This window comes from Ambystoma mexicanum, chromosome 4q, assembly GCF_040938575.1.
Source record: "Ambystoma mexicanum isolate Mex_15411 chromosome 4q, UKY_AmexF1_1, whole genome shotgun sequence".
Taxonomy (NCBI): Eukaryota; Metazoa; Chordata; class Amphibia; order Caudata; family Ambystomatidae; genus Ambystoma; species Ambystoma mexicanum.
Genome location: NC_090928.1, coordinates 1,069,285,183 through 1,069,300,339, shown reverse-complemented (window position 1 = coordinate 1,069,300,339; position 15,157 = coordinate 1,069,285,183). Strand labels below are relative to the sequence as shown.

Genomic DNA, 15,157 nt, shown 5'->3' with positions numbered 1-15,157 from the left:
CATAGCGGAGAATGTCAAGTACTAAATTATCTGCCAGGCCCCAGTGGTACCTACTGTGGCTGGTCTACCGGGAAAATTGGGATATATGAGTCGTCGCCTCGCTGGTATAAGGCCTGCCCACCCCCCCCCAATGAACGCAGGACCCTCAGTGATGCCACAGACTGCCCATGCCTGGGGCCGACCCTAGCCCATCCCAGTTTCTTGGCGTCGAGTGGAGCGGGCGATGGCCCGCAGCATAGAGCTAAATAGCTCGGGAGGATGGGGGGGGGGGGGCACAGTAAGGGGTCCACCCAGAAAGTCGATTCTGATCTTGCCGGACAAAAGATTAAGCAGCCTGCTGTGCGGGTGGGTGCTCCTCTGAGATGTTCGGCTGGTTGCTCTCTGCTGACTTTTGGATGACAGATGCATTCACAATATGCAAATAAGGAATGCATGATCCAAACACCGTGTGAGATGCTCTGGAGTCACACACCCTGTGCCCCTCATTCTTTGTGTCGACAGCCTTTCAAGTGGGGCAATTTATAAGTGATGGCTCATTTAACAAGCCATTGATTTTACACAGTATGTGATTAACATTTCACTGTTAAGAACTGAACATGGGCATTTTTATTCACCAGACCAGCACAAGTATCAGTTGGCTGCCCAAACCTGCATTCTTCAAAGAGAATTAAAATGCCACACAGAAAAGATTCAAACTTTTTTCATGTCTCTTATTTTGACACAAAAACTTCTTTTTGTATATTACTTTTTAGTTACATGTGGCACACATTTTCTTGCTTAAGTATTCTAGTGGCTGCTTTGGGACATTGACTAAATGCATTTGCTCCACATCACAGGTCTTAATTCTCTAAACGGGCCAGCCACTGCCTAGCAAGCACTCCAGGTGGCAACTCCATGTCATTGATACCTTGATTAGGAAAGTAGAGTTCACTGTATGTCACCATGAAGACAGCAGTCCTTGGCAAACCAATGCAGTCATGTGTGCTGCAATGTTTTGTGCGCTGCACAAGCCACCATCCTGTTGGTTAATACCGTCTATGCGGCACGCCCATATGTAACAGTACATATGCCTATTTTTGTTGGATATGTCCATACATTAGCATACTGGGACGTTTTGTGTATGCGGCTCTGACGAGCATGCCATACTGTTCCCACACTTAAACGCATAAAGCAATCAAAACGCTACCCCAAATTGTACATCCACTAGGCCAAACACCCTTTCTACACTGCCACCCCATGATTTTCACTCGCTGCAGGCCAGCACTAAGATGCGAATGCCAGCTCTGTTAGATAAAGCATGGGCCTGCCTGTTTCTGCAGAAATAACCCCCGAGGCCTCCGTAATAGTGAGGAGGTAGCTGAGGAACTGATGACCCTTTACAATGCATTAGAAGCTGGTTTGTTTAAAATGCTTCTTTAGCTTATTACTGGTCAGGCTTAAGACTGGTCAGGCTTAAGACTGCAAGAGGTACAATCCTTTCTGGGCATTGTTTATTGGGTCTTTCTTCTATCTTCTGTCCGCTCTATAGATATAATTCCCACAATATGTTTCTTTATTGGGGGTTGGGCATGCGCACACTGAGACCCAGCCCTGCCTCATCTAAATGTCTTCAGAAACAAGAAGCAAAAGAGCCCTTGTTCCTCATTTGAGTGGCTGATGTTGCAGCCATTTTATACTCGCATACAAAAATGTAAGCTGTCCAAATGAGTATGTATGGTTTATAGTTACAAACATTTTAATGTTAGGGTGAGTGCTGTGAGCACCAAGCCATACATCTGTTATGAATTTAGAGATTCACACATACAATCCTTAGTTTATCCAATATACAGATCTCTGGTCACTGTTATATTCGTGAAATGTTCTGTCATCTAATGCAAAGCATACAGGAACCCTCACTGGTGCCATTTGTCCCCTTTCCCACTCTCAAAGGTATTTTGAAAGAGTACAATAACAGTGTACCAGACTTTCCATCTTGGAATGATCACCTTACATCAGAAAATAGTTCTTATGGTTAATCTAGTATTGCCACTTGCAAAACACAAGTGAGGTGGTACGAACACCTGCAAACACAGGGCCAGTGATCAGTGGGCTTTGACCCCGGTGGGCTGGTCACAGTACAGTTTGAATCCGCATTCAGGCAAGGCTTTCCCTAAGAGCAGGTAACAGAAAAACCATTTACTTGGGCAGCAACAGCTTTGCTTTCACATTAGAATTCTTCTGTAAAGTACTTGAATTATAATGTAATGAAACAAGTGCCATTTATAGAGCAATTATTTATTCATATTGAGATAGTTTTATCACACGACACAGGTGTATTTTGGGAGTGACGTGTGCTAGTCGGGGAGGAGGAAGGGGAAGAGGGGGAAGGAGGGGGGCATTCTGGTATTTCGCCCTGGGCATTAAGTTGGCTAGAAACTGCCTGCCCTTAGCATTTTTTAATCTCTCATTGATTGTCCCGTAAACGATGTGCTTGTTCCGTCTCAAATGCAGCAGGTGGCGCCATCTACCCGCATAGAGAATCACACCTACAACCAGAAACGTTTCCATTCACCACCGGGGCCCTGGACTTCATTTACCTGGAAGTGAAAGATGCCAGCATAGCCTTCCTGGAAGCTCTGATTATGGGGAACGACTCGAGACAGGATCTGTTCGTTTAACGTCAGGGAGGCGATGGCTGCCAGGAGCCAGCAGTCACCTAGAAAGAGACACACAAGCAAATATATATGTCAAATGTAGCCACAAGGTGCAAGGTCAGTGTATACGAACAATTAAACAAATACAAACATCACCTCAAAGGATTTTAGACAGACGGCACAGATGACTTTAGTAGCCTCCGATTTGACCGCAGAGAATATACACCAAGGGCGGCATTACAGAAACGTTGCACTGGTGAAATCACCACTAGGGCAAACATTGATGGTGCAAAAAAGGTCCATTTATTTTTGAGCCAGTACAAAAATGCACTTGCTTAGGTGCAAAATGTTTAATACTCCGTAAAGTTTTTATATAGCCCCTACTACAAGAGCCAGCCAGCTGATAAGCAGAACACATGTTGGCAGTTAAGGGAGCCGAGGTCCAGGTACATGAAGTGATTTGCCAACGAGTTGGGTCCCCAGTTGTGAAGATGGAACGAGAACCCAGTTTTCCAGGTTCTGCAGCACATCTCCACTTCAGTGTGTGTATGCGTAGATCCAAACAGAAATGGCCACTTGTGCCTCAGTTTGGATCAGGGTCCGCGGTGTGAATGCGGTTCACCTTTTTAACGCATTCCAGTTGCACTCACCACCGAGAAGTGATATACTGATGGCGGTGCGCCACTCTCGCCAAGGGTTCTGGACGAGCACGAGCGATCAACATTCCGTGTAGCATCCCTGGGCACTGCTCTGGCCTGAATGAAAAGAACAGATGCCGTCCTTGCTTCAACATTGCATTGCATTACTGACGAACAAGTCCAGGGCTCTCTTCGGTCCCCTGCTCGCATTTGTGGCAGGAATATGCAGCTTTGAGGCTGGCGTTATAATGGGAATAACGTGCGCTTTGCGTTTGTTTCAGTCTAGTAGGAAAAGTGACAGCACAGACCTGACTTGATAACAGGAAGTGTTGTCACTTGACTTTGTCCCAGATGTCATGGATTCCTCTTTAACCCTGGTGACATTACCGAAAGTGGCTTGCGGAATTAAAAAAAATATTTTTTTTTATTAAAAAAAAGTACATATCCGTAAACATTTGAACATCCCAAATACTTACTGAAGTTCAACAAGAATATTTTAGATACCAACCACATTTTGAAAAAGGGTGCTGCCTTCATATGGCCATGGATGGGGTCATGATATGATGGGATTAGACCCCAATAGTACAACATAGGCCCAGGCAATATTGCTTCCACCATCGGGTTCGCTATATGAAGAATGGAATGTATCTTTAAGCAGTAATTATGACAAAGCATTGAGCAATTTTGGGGAGTGCTTTGACCAGATTCTTGCTGAAATTGACTCAGACAAACTTACATTGATCGAAAGCCAGGTGAAGATGTACAACAAAATGAAAATTGTAAAATGGGGAAAGATTTACAGACAATGGGGGTCATTACGAGATTGGAGGTAGCCATGGCGCTGTTAGCGCCATGGGTACCCCAATACCGCATACCGGGTCCAGGTTCCCTAAATGAGAAATACCAGGCCATTCCAACCTTGGAGGACCCGGTATTTCCCCATTCAGGGAACCCATCCCCATTCGAGCCCCCATAGGGCTGAATGGGAATGGGGAGGGAGCTAACAACGGGCCCGTTATTAACTCCCTAGTCTGCTAGCAGGACCGACTAAGGGCACCTGGTTTTACCAAGTCCCCTTTGCGGGTCCCACGAGCAGACTCGTAATAGGGCGGCAAGGGGTTAACGGTGCCGGCGCCATTGCCGGCGCCATTAACCCCTTACCGTCCAACTCGTAATGACCCCCAAAGTCACTGTATGAACTACAAAAGGGAGCTTACCACACACCTGAGGAAATATAAGGCGATCCAGTCCTCAGTGATGAGATTCTCAGGGCCGAAATATAGTTACTTTTATATGCACTTTCGTCTTAACTTACTGGGCTCCCCACAAAAGGTGGGATCCCATAAGGGGATCCATTGGCAAGAAAGAAGAACAAGTTACTTTCTTACCTGGTAACGTTCTTTCGATGGGATGGTCCGACGACGTATTCCATATCTATGACAGGTAATGTCCACAGCTGTGCTGCTTCGGAAAATCTTTGGCGTCTGCGTCCTGCGTCAATGACGTCGATGCGCCGTCCCCGAGGACCTCCTCCGACGGCCGACATCACCCGATGTGATAAGTAGGACGCACGACGCCCATAGCCTCAGTTATAGTTTTTTCCCAGAACGTGTGCCACCAGTTTTCTGCCAGTCAGACACACAAGGCCTTGCGGAACGCAAGCTGCAATCGCAAAAGAAATTCTGCAGCGGGGAAGGCAGGGAGGGAGCGATATGGAATACGTCGTTGGATCATCCCATCGAAAGAACATTACCAGGTAAGAAAGTAACTTGTTCTTCGAGGGGATTGGGTCCTCCGACATATTCCATATCTATGACAGACTCCCAAAGCAGTACCAAGCAAGGAGGTGGTAAAGAATTTAGAATACAAATTTAGCATGCCCAATCAAATTGCGGAATAGAGAACTGCCTTGCCAAAGGCCAGATCTTGCCCTCTGATGGAATCAAGGGAATAGTGACGTACAAAAGTATGTACTGAAGCCCAGGTGGCTGCATCACAGATGTGACGAATAGGAACTCCCCTCTGCAGGGCAGTAGACGCAGCCACTCCTCTGGTAGAGGGTCCTTACCCGCCAAGCGGTAACACTCGGAGATAGCTAAAATAATCCAACGAGACAAAGTCTGTTTTGTCACAGCTTGTCCCAAACGCTCTCCAGTGTAACCAATGAAAAGTTGATCGTCCACTCTGACCCGGGACATGCGTGAAATATAAAAGCTCAACGCTCTCCGAGGATCAAGCCTATGGAGCCTCTCCTCTTCCTTACCAGGATGTGGAGGAGGATAGAACGCCGGAAGAACAACCTTCTGGCTCAAATGAAAATCCGAAACCACCTTCGGAAGAAAAGGACGAACTCCAAGGACAACCCTGTCCTTGTGAAACGCAGTGAAGGGTGGCTTAACTGAAAGTGCCTGTAACTCACTCACTCTGCGAGCGGAAGTAACCGCAACCAAAAACACAATTTTCAGAGTCAACAGCCTCAAAGGGCAAGAATGTAAAGGCTCAAACTAAGCACCCATAAGAAACTTAAGAACAAGGTTCAAATCCCAACCTGGCACCAAAAAGGTGACGGAGGGAACACATTAGTGAGCCCTTTCAAAAACTGCGAAATTAAAAGGAATCTTAAAATATGAACACTCTTCAGACGAGCGCTAAATATGGACAGCGCCGCCAGGTAACCTTTAATGGTCCCCACTTGCAAGCCCCTGTGGGCCAAAGAAGCAAAAAAGACAAAACCATGGGAATGTCGCATTCAAAAAGATCCACATTCTGAACTCTGCACCAGTCGCAGAACTTTCTCCAACGGCAACGGTACAGAGACTTTGTTGCCGGCCGCCTGGCCGAGAGCAACACCTCCATCACGTCTTCAGGGAGGTCCCAATCCTTATACCTCAACCTTTCAGAAGCCAAGCGTGAAGATTGAGGGATCAGACCTCTGGATGGAGAACCTGACCCCCCTCCCGTGAGAGCAGATCGTCTTGGTAGGGAAGACGACGTGGAGGGCAGATGGACAAGTCTAGAAGGTCCGGGTACCACGTTCTCTGGGCCCACGCCGGAGCAATGAGGATCATCCGGGAACCGAACCTCTGTAACCTCCTCAGCACATGTGGGATGACGGGGACTGGAGGAAACGCGTACAGCAGTGGGAATGACCACTCCACCATGAACGCATCTCCTAAGGCTCCTTTTGGAGGAAATTCCCGCAAGCAAAATCTTTCTCACTTCCGGTTGACACTGGAGGCGAAGAGATCCACTTGAGGGGTCCCCCAAAGGGCGAAGATCTCCAGGAGAATCTCCTGAGCCAGCTCCCACAGGTGAGAGATCGTGCTCTGTCTGCTCAGAGCGTCCGGCGTCTCGTTGTCGTCTCCCGCCAGATGAACCGCCGAGATCGAAACTTCCTGCTGGATGGCCCAGAACTCGAGCTGCATCGCCTCCCTGCACAGCGGAAGTGACCCTGCCCCCCCCTTTTGTTGAGGTAGTGCATGGCCACCGTGTTGTCCGTTAGAATCAGGACACTCTTTCCGCGCACAGTCGGCAGAAAAGCCTTCAGGGCTAGCCTGACGGCCCTCAGCTCCAATAGATTGATATGGAGACTGGACTCCGACGGAGACCAACGACCGCTGACTGTCAACTCGTTGGCATGAGCTCCCCATCCCGTGAGGGATGTGTCCGTCACGATCGTCACCTCCGGCCAGGGCAGCCAAAATGGGGCCCCCCTTCATCAGATTGCCCTCGACGGCCCACCACAGAACGTCCCAGGCTACCGAGGGCGGCACCTGAACAGGGTCCGACAGCCTGCCGGAGGACTGAGGCCACTGGAGCTTGAGTGCCCACTGCAAAGATCTCATCCGCAGACAAGCCTCTGGCACCAGAAGAATGCAGGATGCCATGAGGCTGAGCAGTCTCAAGAATTCGGATGCTGGGGGATTCTGGGCAAGCTGAAACTTGTGCACCATCTGCTGAATGTGAAGAGCCCTCACCTGAGGAGGAAAGCACTGCCCCAGGGACGTGTCGAGCACTGCTCCGATGTACTGGAGCCGCTGCGTTGGTGTCAAATGGGACTTCTTTAAATTGAGGGAGAAGCCCAGCCTGTGAAGGGAGTGACAGGTGACGGACAGATGATCCAGGACTTGCTCGGGAGAGCGCCCCCCTGATCAACCAATCGTCCAGGTAGGGGTAGACGTGAATCCCCCCTTTCCCGAGATGCGCTACCACCACCACTATGAGCTTGGTGAAAACCCTCGGGGCGGAGGTCAATCCAAACGGCAGGACCCGAAACTGAAAGTGCGAGTCACCAACCGCGAACCTCAGGTACTTCTTGTGCTTGGGATGGATCGGCACATTGAAGTAAGCATCCTTGAGGTCGAGAGACACCAACCAATCCTGAAGTTGAAGGGCCTGGAGGACTTGAGAAAGAGTCACCATCTTGAACTTGTCCTTCCTGAGGAGTTTGTTCAAACTGCGCAAGTCCATGATGGTTCTCAATCCCCAGTCTTTCTTTGAAATCAAAAAATAAGGGGACTACCATCCCTTGTCCCTCTCCTCTACAGACACCAGTTCTATGGCACCTTTCTCCAGCAGGGCTTGAATTTCCTGCGCAAGGAGTAGATCCGGACTCTTCAAAGAGAGGTTCCCTGGTGGATTGTCGTGAGGCCTCTCCCGAAAAGGAAGACAGTAGCCATGGGTTATGATCTCCAGAACCCACACATCTGAAGTAATGGCTTGCCACTCTACAAGATGGTACGCCAGCCTTCCCCCAACCGGCGAACCATGGGACCTGGCCTCATGACTGAGTGGTAGCGGCTGCGGCGTTGCCCGAGGGCAAATGGACAACTGCCCGAGCGGCCTTGGCACCTCGAGTACCTTTATTTCCACCTCTGGCACTCTTACGATGGCCTCTTTGACTGCTAGCTCCTCTCGCTTTACTGAAGGACTTGTAATAGCGAAAGGAACCTCCCCTCCATTGCTGTCCCCTAGGACGAAAAGGCGAAGGTTGGCGAACTGCAGCACCCAATGATTTCGCTGCAGCTTTGGAGGTCTGCAACCTCTCAAGGCTCTCGTCAGCCTTGCTGCCAAAAAGGTGTTAACCATCAAAAGGCATGTTGAGGAGCCGGGACTGCACATCAGGAGCGAACCCAGACTTCCGCAACCACGCAAACCTGCGCATCACGGTGCTCGCCGCGATGGACCGGCTGACACAATCCGCCAAGTCCAAACCCAACTGAACGGCCTCACATAGCATCCTTGCCATCCTGAACCATAGCAAGGAAACCATCCCGTTCGTCCCCTTCGGGAATATGATCAGCCGCTAATGCAACACAGTTCCACAGAGTGTGTGTCAAACGAGACAAGGCACATATGGAGTTGGCTGTCTGAAGCGCCATACCCCCCGAAGAAAACACTTTCTTCGCCCAGCCGTCAAAACGTTTGTCGTCCCTACCCAGAGGGATGGTAGGATACGACGCCTGCTTTGCCGGGGCCGTAGCCACCTGCACCACCAAACTCTCCGGGGTGGGGTGCCTAGACAAGTAGCAGGGGTCGCTACTGGCTGGATGGTATTTTCGCAACAAAGACTTGCCCACTGCCGGGAGACTCTCCGGAGCAGTCCAAGCCGCCGCAACCCTTCTATGCAGAGCCATATGAAAAGGCAAAACCGGGTCAGTGGGTGGACCGAGATCAAGGATGTCCGTGAGATCATCCTGAACGAACTCCCCTGGGGGAGCTGACCAACCCAAGTACTCGGTAACTCGAGACATAAGGCGCCGATATGAGGAATCGGCATGAGTGCCAGGCTCCGGCCGACAAAACTCCACCTCCGGAGAGGTGTCCAGTCCACTGGCATCATGTAGCGACTGCCTCAGGTCATCAAACTGGCTATGGCCCGAGATAAGGTAATCTGGAACCGTAACCGGAACCAGGCTGCCATCAGAGCCCTCATCACCCTCTGAAATGTACTCCAGGCGGGGAGAGTAAGACCGTTGCGGACCAAAGCAGTGCCAGACCTTAGCCATAGCCTTTCTAGGGGCAAACCCCTCTGACACCACCGCCTCGAAAGGCGTCGAGGGCGCCGAACGAGTCGGCGTCAACAGAAAAGGCGTCAAGCGAATCGGCGTCGACATCAGCTGCAGCGCCGCCAGCATCGGCGGCGTTGATACAGTCGACACAGTCCTCGAAGTCGGAGCTCAGAGCGTGTCTCTTGACAACTGGGACCGAGACCTGGAACGGGCATGGCGAGAACGGCTACCCTTGTCCGAGCGGGACCTCTCCCACGAGCCATGCTGACCACCCGACCCTGAAGGCGTACGGGCGGTATCTCTCGACCGGTACCGACCTACCCCACTCGGAGGCGCGGACGGACCAGTGCCCTGCGATTCCAGAATCGCTAGCATCTGCTTCCCGAAGGAAGCCCATTCCTCCGGTGTCGCTTGCATGGAGGGATAAGCGACCCGCCAACGGGCGGAGTCCTCGGAAGAGGACGGGGAAGGCGACCTATGCCGGCGCTTCCTGGAATGCCTCGAAGAGGCGGAGGCGTGGCGAGACCGACTCCTGGAAGGAGAGCCACCGGACTTCCAACGATGACGCAGAGAGTCACCCCTCGAGTCATCTGAAGTGGGAGAATGGAAAACCAGGCTCCCGTCCTTCACCTCTCGCGCTTGGCCTAGAGGGTCACGGCCCAGACACCCGCCGCGAGAAGAGTTTGTCCATTTACCAGACGACCAGGTACCCTGGTACAGGAACATACGGATGTGTCCACCTGCCTGCCCAGCAGCCCGCACTGGCCATGCCGACACCTGCGGCTCGGATCAGCTAGACTAAAAACCACACGTCGTTAGAGATGCCATGACGACCTAGACAACGGGAAGCACATCTGTACAAATATACACACTTAACATTTCCACACCAATCTACACGAAGAACATACTCAGTGCTCTGACGTAGGCGACAGGCATATTCACGGACGTGCATCTTTATTATTTTTACATAGGCTTTCAGAACGCAGAAACGCAAGACGCATCATGAACTCATCTATAACGCTTGCTCACGCTTCTCTTGAAACCCGTTACCACCATGAGAGGTATAATGGAAACACGATACTGGTCATGGAAATATATGCCATTATAACCTAAAAGCACCTATGCACCAAACAGACTACTTAAGCACTAGGCCCGAGTAGGCCTCAAACAAGAGCTCCCGTGGACATTAACAAAGCAAGAGTCAGGTTGCTGATCCTGCAGAAAGAACCCGGTGGAGCAACCAGCCAAGGTCGCAATGTTGCAAACCCACATCCAAGAACAAATCATCAAAGGCACGATGTTGCAACCTCGCACTCCGCGCCTCAACGATAAAGGCACGCCGACAAATTAAACCAGACGCGCAGTAGAAAAAACAATATTAATTGTGCAGAATTCTGCCTCTTTCACGGTCCCTCCCCACGTGACCAAGCCGAACCTGACGAGATGCCAAAACCCAGGAGAGAAAAGGCGTCTGGATCCCTCACTACGAGACACAGGCCGATACACTTGAAAGGCTCAATGGACATCTGCTACAGTGGGAGCGGTCAGCCTTCCACCTATGAATAAATCCTCATATTGTCTGCGCGTACCCATATTGAAACATTGTTGCAAACACAGGTACACCGAGAGCTGGGAACAACGGTGGTCCCAGGCTGGGAAGCTCACGGATGCACCAATCAGAACATGGGGCTCTTATCTCAGACGTCAGTAATACTAGCCAATCCTCAGGAGTCTTCATGTAACAATTCTTATGTATCTAATTGTAGGGACAACCCAGATATACCACCTGACTACACCTTGTCCACTAATATCATTCTCTATATGTGTACTATACTAACCCTACCACTGGAGCAACCAATTAAGAGTGGCGATAGGTTTTTTGTTAACTTTCTGAAGTGACGCAAGTAGCGCGTCATAATGCAGTAAAAAGGGCCTGCGAGCCCCACGATTGTGTCTGTGTCAGGACGAACGCGTACGCTCCTTGACCCATCCCTGCCGTTTGTCTAAATAAACAGCAGAGTCACCTTGCTCCTTGTGTGTGTCTCATACTCTATCTCGTCTGGGATATACGGGAGGAGTTGGGGCCTCCCTGCCCGGAGGTCTGCGGACGGCCCGGCCGACCCCGGCAGAATTTCCCCCCGACAAGTTGGAGGCACTGCTGAGATCTGTTTAAGATCAACTTTTATTTTTAGTTTTTCCAGGCACTCCCGTTGCGAGGAGGCCCGGCGGCGCGGCCCCCTCTGCCGTTGCCCCCTTCTGAGGACTACAGGACCATCGCGGAGCTGCGAGAAGACCGGACAGCGCAATCCGGATATTGGCCCTCGGGTGCCGGTTGAGAAGTATCCCGCCCGCAGTCGGCGAGTGTCCAGACGTGGTCCAGACGAGGGGAGGTGGCGAGCCGCTTGGAGGGGTGCACGCAGTCGAGCGGCCCTGCATCGAGAGAACTTGGTGAGCATGACACGCACAACAAGCAATGCGAAATTGTGAGGGAGGGGGAGGAAGTAAATAAGGGAGGAGGGAGGTGTTGTACAGATGTGCGGCGAAGGTTTAACTGAGTGTTGCCAATGGAATGAATGGTAGCGAAACGAGTGCGAGAACAGTCGGCTAACGTTACGCGAAAGAGGGGGGCGGGGCACGAAAACATCACGTGCAGCCGCTCGTAAGACACTGATGGCCTAAATTGCGACTACGTGTGAGGGTGGGTGTGTGTGGTTTCCTACGACTTGACATTTATTGATCAATGAGTAGATGAGGTTTCCTATTGTTCGAGCAAGAAACTCGATAGGTAGATGACGTTTCCCTGTGGGCGGTAGCTAGTTACATAGTTGCCCAAAACGGAAGATAATTGGCTGGTTAAGCCCTCCTGTTGAGGGGCGTATCACACGCGAGGCGACGCAGCGTGCGCAGTCCGGTTATATTATTGATGAGATTACCTTGTTCCAGGAGAGACAGGAAGACAGCTGTAGGGTTAGCGGGGTAGATTGCAAGTGTATTTTGAACTTAAAGAACATAACAAGAATATACCAGTAGCTCGAAGAAATCGGTGACGTCACCAGTAGGGATTTAATAAGATATCGCGAGCGCAAGAAACTTTGGGTTGAGAGTGGTGGGGAAGAGAAAAATGATAAAGGAGCGGATACGGAGATAAACGATAAACGAGTGGATTGAAAGAGGAGAAGGGGAAAGGGGCGTGGCTGCGCACAGAGAACGCCGGCCACGGCAAGTGTAAAAGGGGGAGGAGAACGGAGAAACAGGACGACTGTATAAGATCGTCGTAAGGGGTACGCAGCCGCAGGGGGCTGCGTGCGCTTCGGCCGCAGGGGGCCGTAGGGGAAGGAATATAATATAACATCATATTTATTATTATTGCATAATCTGTCAAGGGATTGTCGTAAGTCCCCACACTTGCGGGGCAAGGTAAGCAATACGAGGTTGTATATTGTAAACTGCTGGTAAAGAGAAGGGTAACAAGGGGAGGGCCACTATGTCATACGGGAGAGGGTCGGGAGGGTGGGGGAACACCCTCACTACCCCATTACAACACATATGCACCACACTGCCACCACATAGGGAGAAATTAATTAAGTACAGCATAGAGTGGACCCAGGGGACGGACAACAAAATGTTAACACCATGGCCGCCTAATGGTAGTTTCGATCCATATGCCCAACATTCACTACTAAACCATCTGCACAATACATACAAGGGGAAGAAGTTGGCAAACCATGTGGAGGTGTTTAACTTATGGAGGATGTTCCAGGGGTCCCGACCAGGACCAAATGGAATGTTCACTATGGGGGAAACACCGGAAGAAAAGGAGATTAAGAAAGAAGGAACGGATGAGGAAAAGGGGTGCGAAAGCACAAAGAATACGGGGAACGGAGGACAGGGAGGAGAAAAGATTGATAAATCAAACGACATAAAAAAGGAACGGAACAATGAGACACCCATAACACCGGGAGTGAAAACAGAGGGAGGAGGGTTGTACCCTTTAAGAGAATTAGGAGAAATAGAAGGACAGTTCAGGGCGGCTGAAGGATACTCGAACCCGGCATACAGCCCTCCACCATATGTGGCTCATAGGAAGATACCAATGGGGGAAGAAAGGATTGGAGAAGAGCAGACTGTAGAGATAGGAAACGATGAGTGGGTAGCTGCACAGATATTATTGAAATTACGAGGCTCACTAACTGGAGAAGAAAGGGAGGCGGTAAGGAGAACAGACGAGGATAGTGCCAGAAAGAGTGAAATGAGGGGAGAGGAGCTACTATGGCAGAAGGAAGAGATTTTGGAGGAAAAATTAGCAAAACTAAGGGATGAGCAGAATGAATTGATCAAACAACTTGAGGGAGGAAAGAGAGAGAGTGAGGAAAAGGAAAGAAGGTAAGAACGAATTGGAAAAATTAAGGGAACGAAATGAGGAGCAAAAGAGAGAAGCTGAAAGGGTAAAAGCAGCAGCAGACAGGGTATCAAGAGTAGTGCTGAGGGAGAAGAAGAAGGAAGAAGAAGAAAAGGAAAAGGAAATGGAAATATGGAGGAGGAGGGTACTATCAGAGACAGCTAAGAAATACGAAGAGGGGAAGGTAATAGAGAGTATAGTAGAAAGAGAAAGGGTGAAATGGGAAAGGAAGAAAGAGGATGAAAGAATATTGGAACAGATGAGCAACGAAGTAATGGAGGAATTGAAAAGAAAAAGGGAGGAAAATAGTAGGGAAATGGAGGAGAGAAGTGAAGGGGGATGAGAAGGGAGGAGTAGGGAGAGTGAAAGATGGGGAGATGTATATAAAAGTAGAGAGGTAGCAACAACATCAGTACTAGGGGGAACAGTTGGTAACAACGAAAGGGGAGAAAGAGACTTAATAGACTTAAAAACAGTAACAATAAAAGGAAAAAAGGCAGAGTGGGGGGTGCCATTTATGAATGACTTTTGCAGTGAGGAGGAAGAAGGAGTGGAGAAGGATGGAAGAAAGAGTGAAAGGGAAAGCTTAGATAAGCTATACCTCACTAGAACAAACATAGATTCGCCCTGGATGAGTAGAAGATGGGAGGAGCTGGAGAGAAGTAAGGAGGGAGTGAAAAGAATAGGGGAAACACAAACCCATGAAACCACGCCACCAACATCTCCATCACGCCCTCCCACGTCACACCATACATGTTCAACCACCGCACGCTCACTGCACAGAATAAAGCTCGCGCCCTTCATGAACGAACTTACACCTTATGCATGTCGGCTTAGGGACCTCCCTAGTCGCAGGCAAGACAGACAAATAGACATACCCATATTGAACACAGGAAATGACGAAAAAAGGGGAAAGGAAGAAGAGGGAGGTAGGAGCAGAGGTAGTAAGGAAGAATTTGAAGTAGTAAAGGAAACGGGGGAAGAGGAGGGGTGTGAAGACTCAATATTATGGAGCGTAAAGGGTGACACAAGACAGAATTTAATGCCACTGTTGGAGAGAGGAGGGGTTAGACCACAGTATGTACCTTGGAAACATACGGATAAAGAAAATATAAAATGTAGGCTCCCATCACTAAGTGGAGGTGCGGGTAAGTGGATATATGAAATGGAAAAACACACCGCAGGACAGAAACTAGCAGTAGGAGATGTGAAGGGCCTGTTAATATCAATATTAGGGGATAGAGCGGATGACATTTGGAAAAGAGCGGGATTCCATGGGGTAACAATAACGAACACATCGCATGATGGGGCACCATTTGCAAACTGTAGACATGCGCTATGGCAGGCACTGAGAGTGCAGTACCCAGACACATCAGACATAGGAGCCATTACTTCCCGTAAGATGGGTGAAAATGAGGACCCTGTTGATTATATCCAGGATATTCAAGAGAAGTGGCGCATGGAAACTAGAGAACA

At 49.8% G+C, this 15,157-nt stretch overlaps 1 protein-coding gene across 1 annotated transcript in view; it reads right to left on the bottom strand.

Annotated features, from left to right (window-relative positions):
- The window catches only part of LOC138468183 (calpain-2 catalytic subunit-like), a 341,453-nt gene that overhangs the window by 154,897 nt on the left and 171,399 nt on the right, over positions 1–15,157 (bottom strand). The window contains exon 3 of the mRNA XM_069608634.1: positions 2,577–2,695. Coding sequence (XP_069464735.1) covers positions 2,577–2,695 — 119 coding nt within the window. The remainder of the gene's footprint in view (positions 1–2,576; positions 2,696–15,157) is intronic.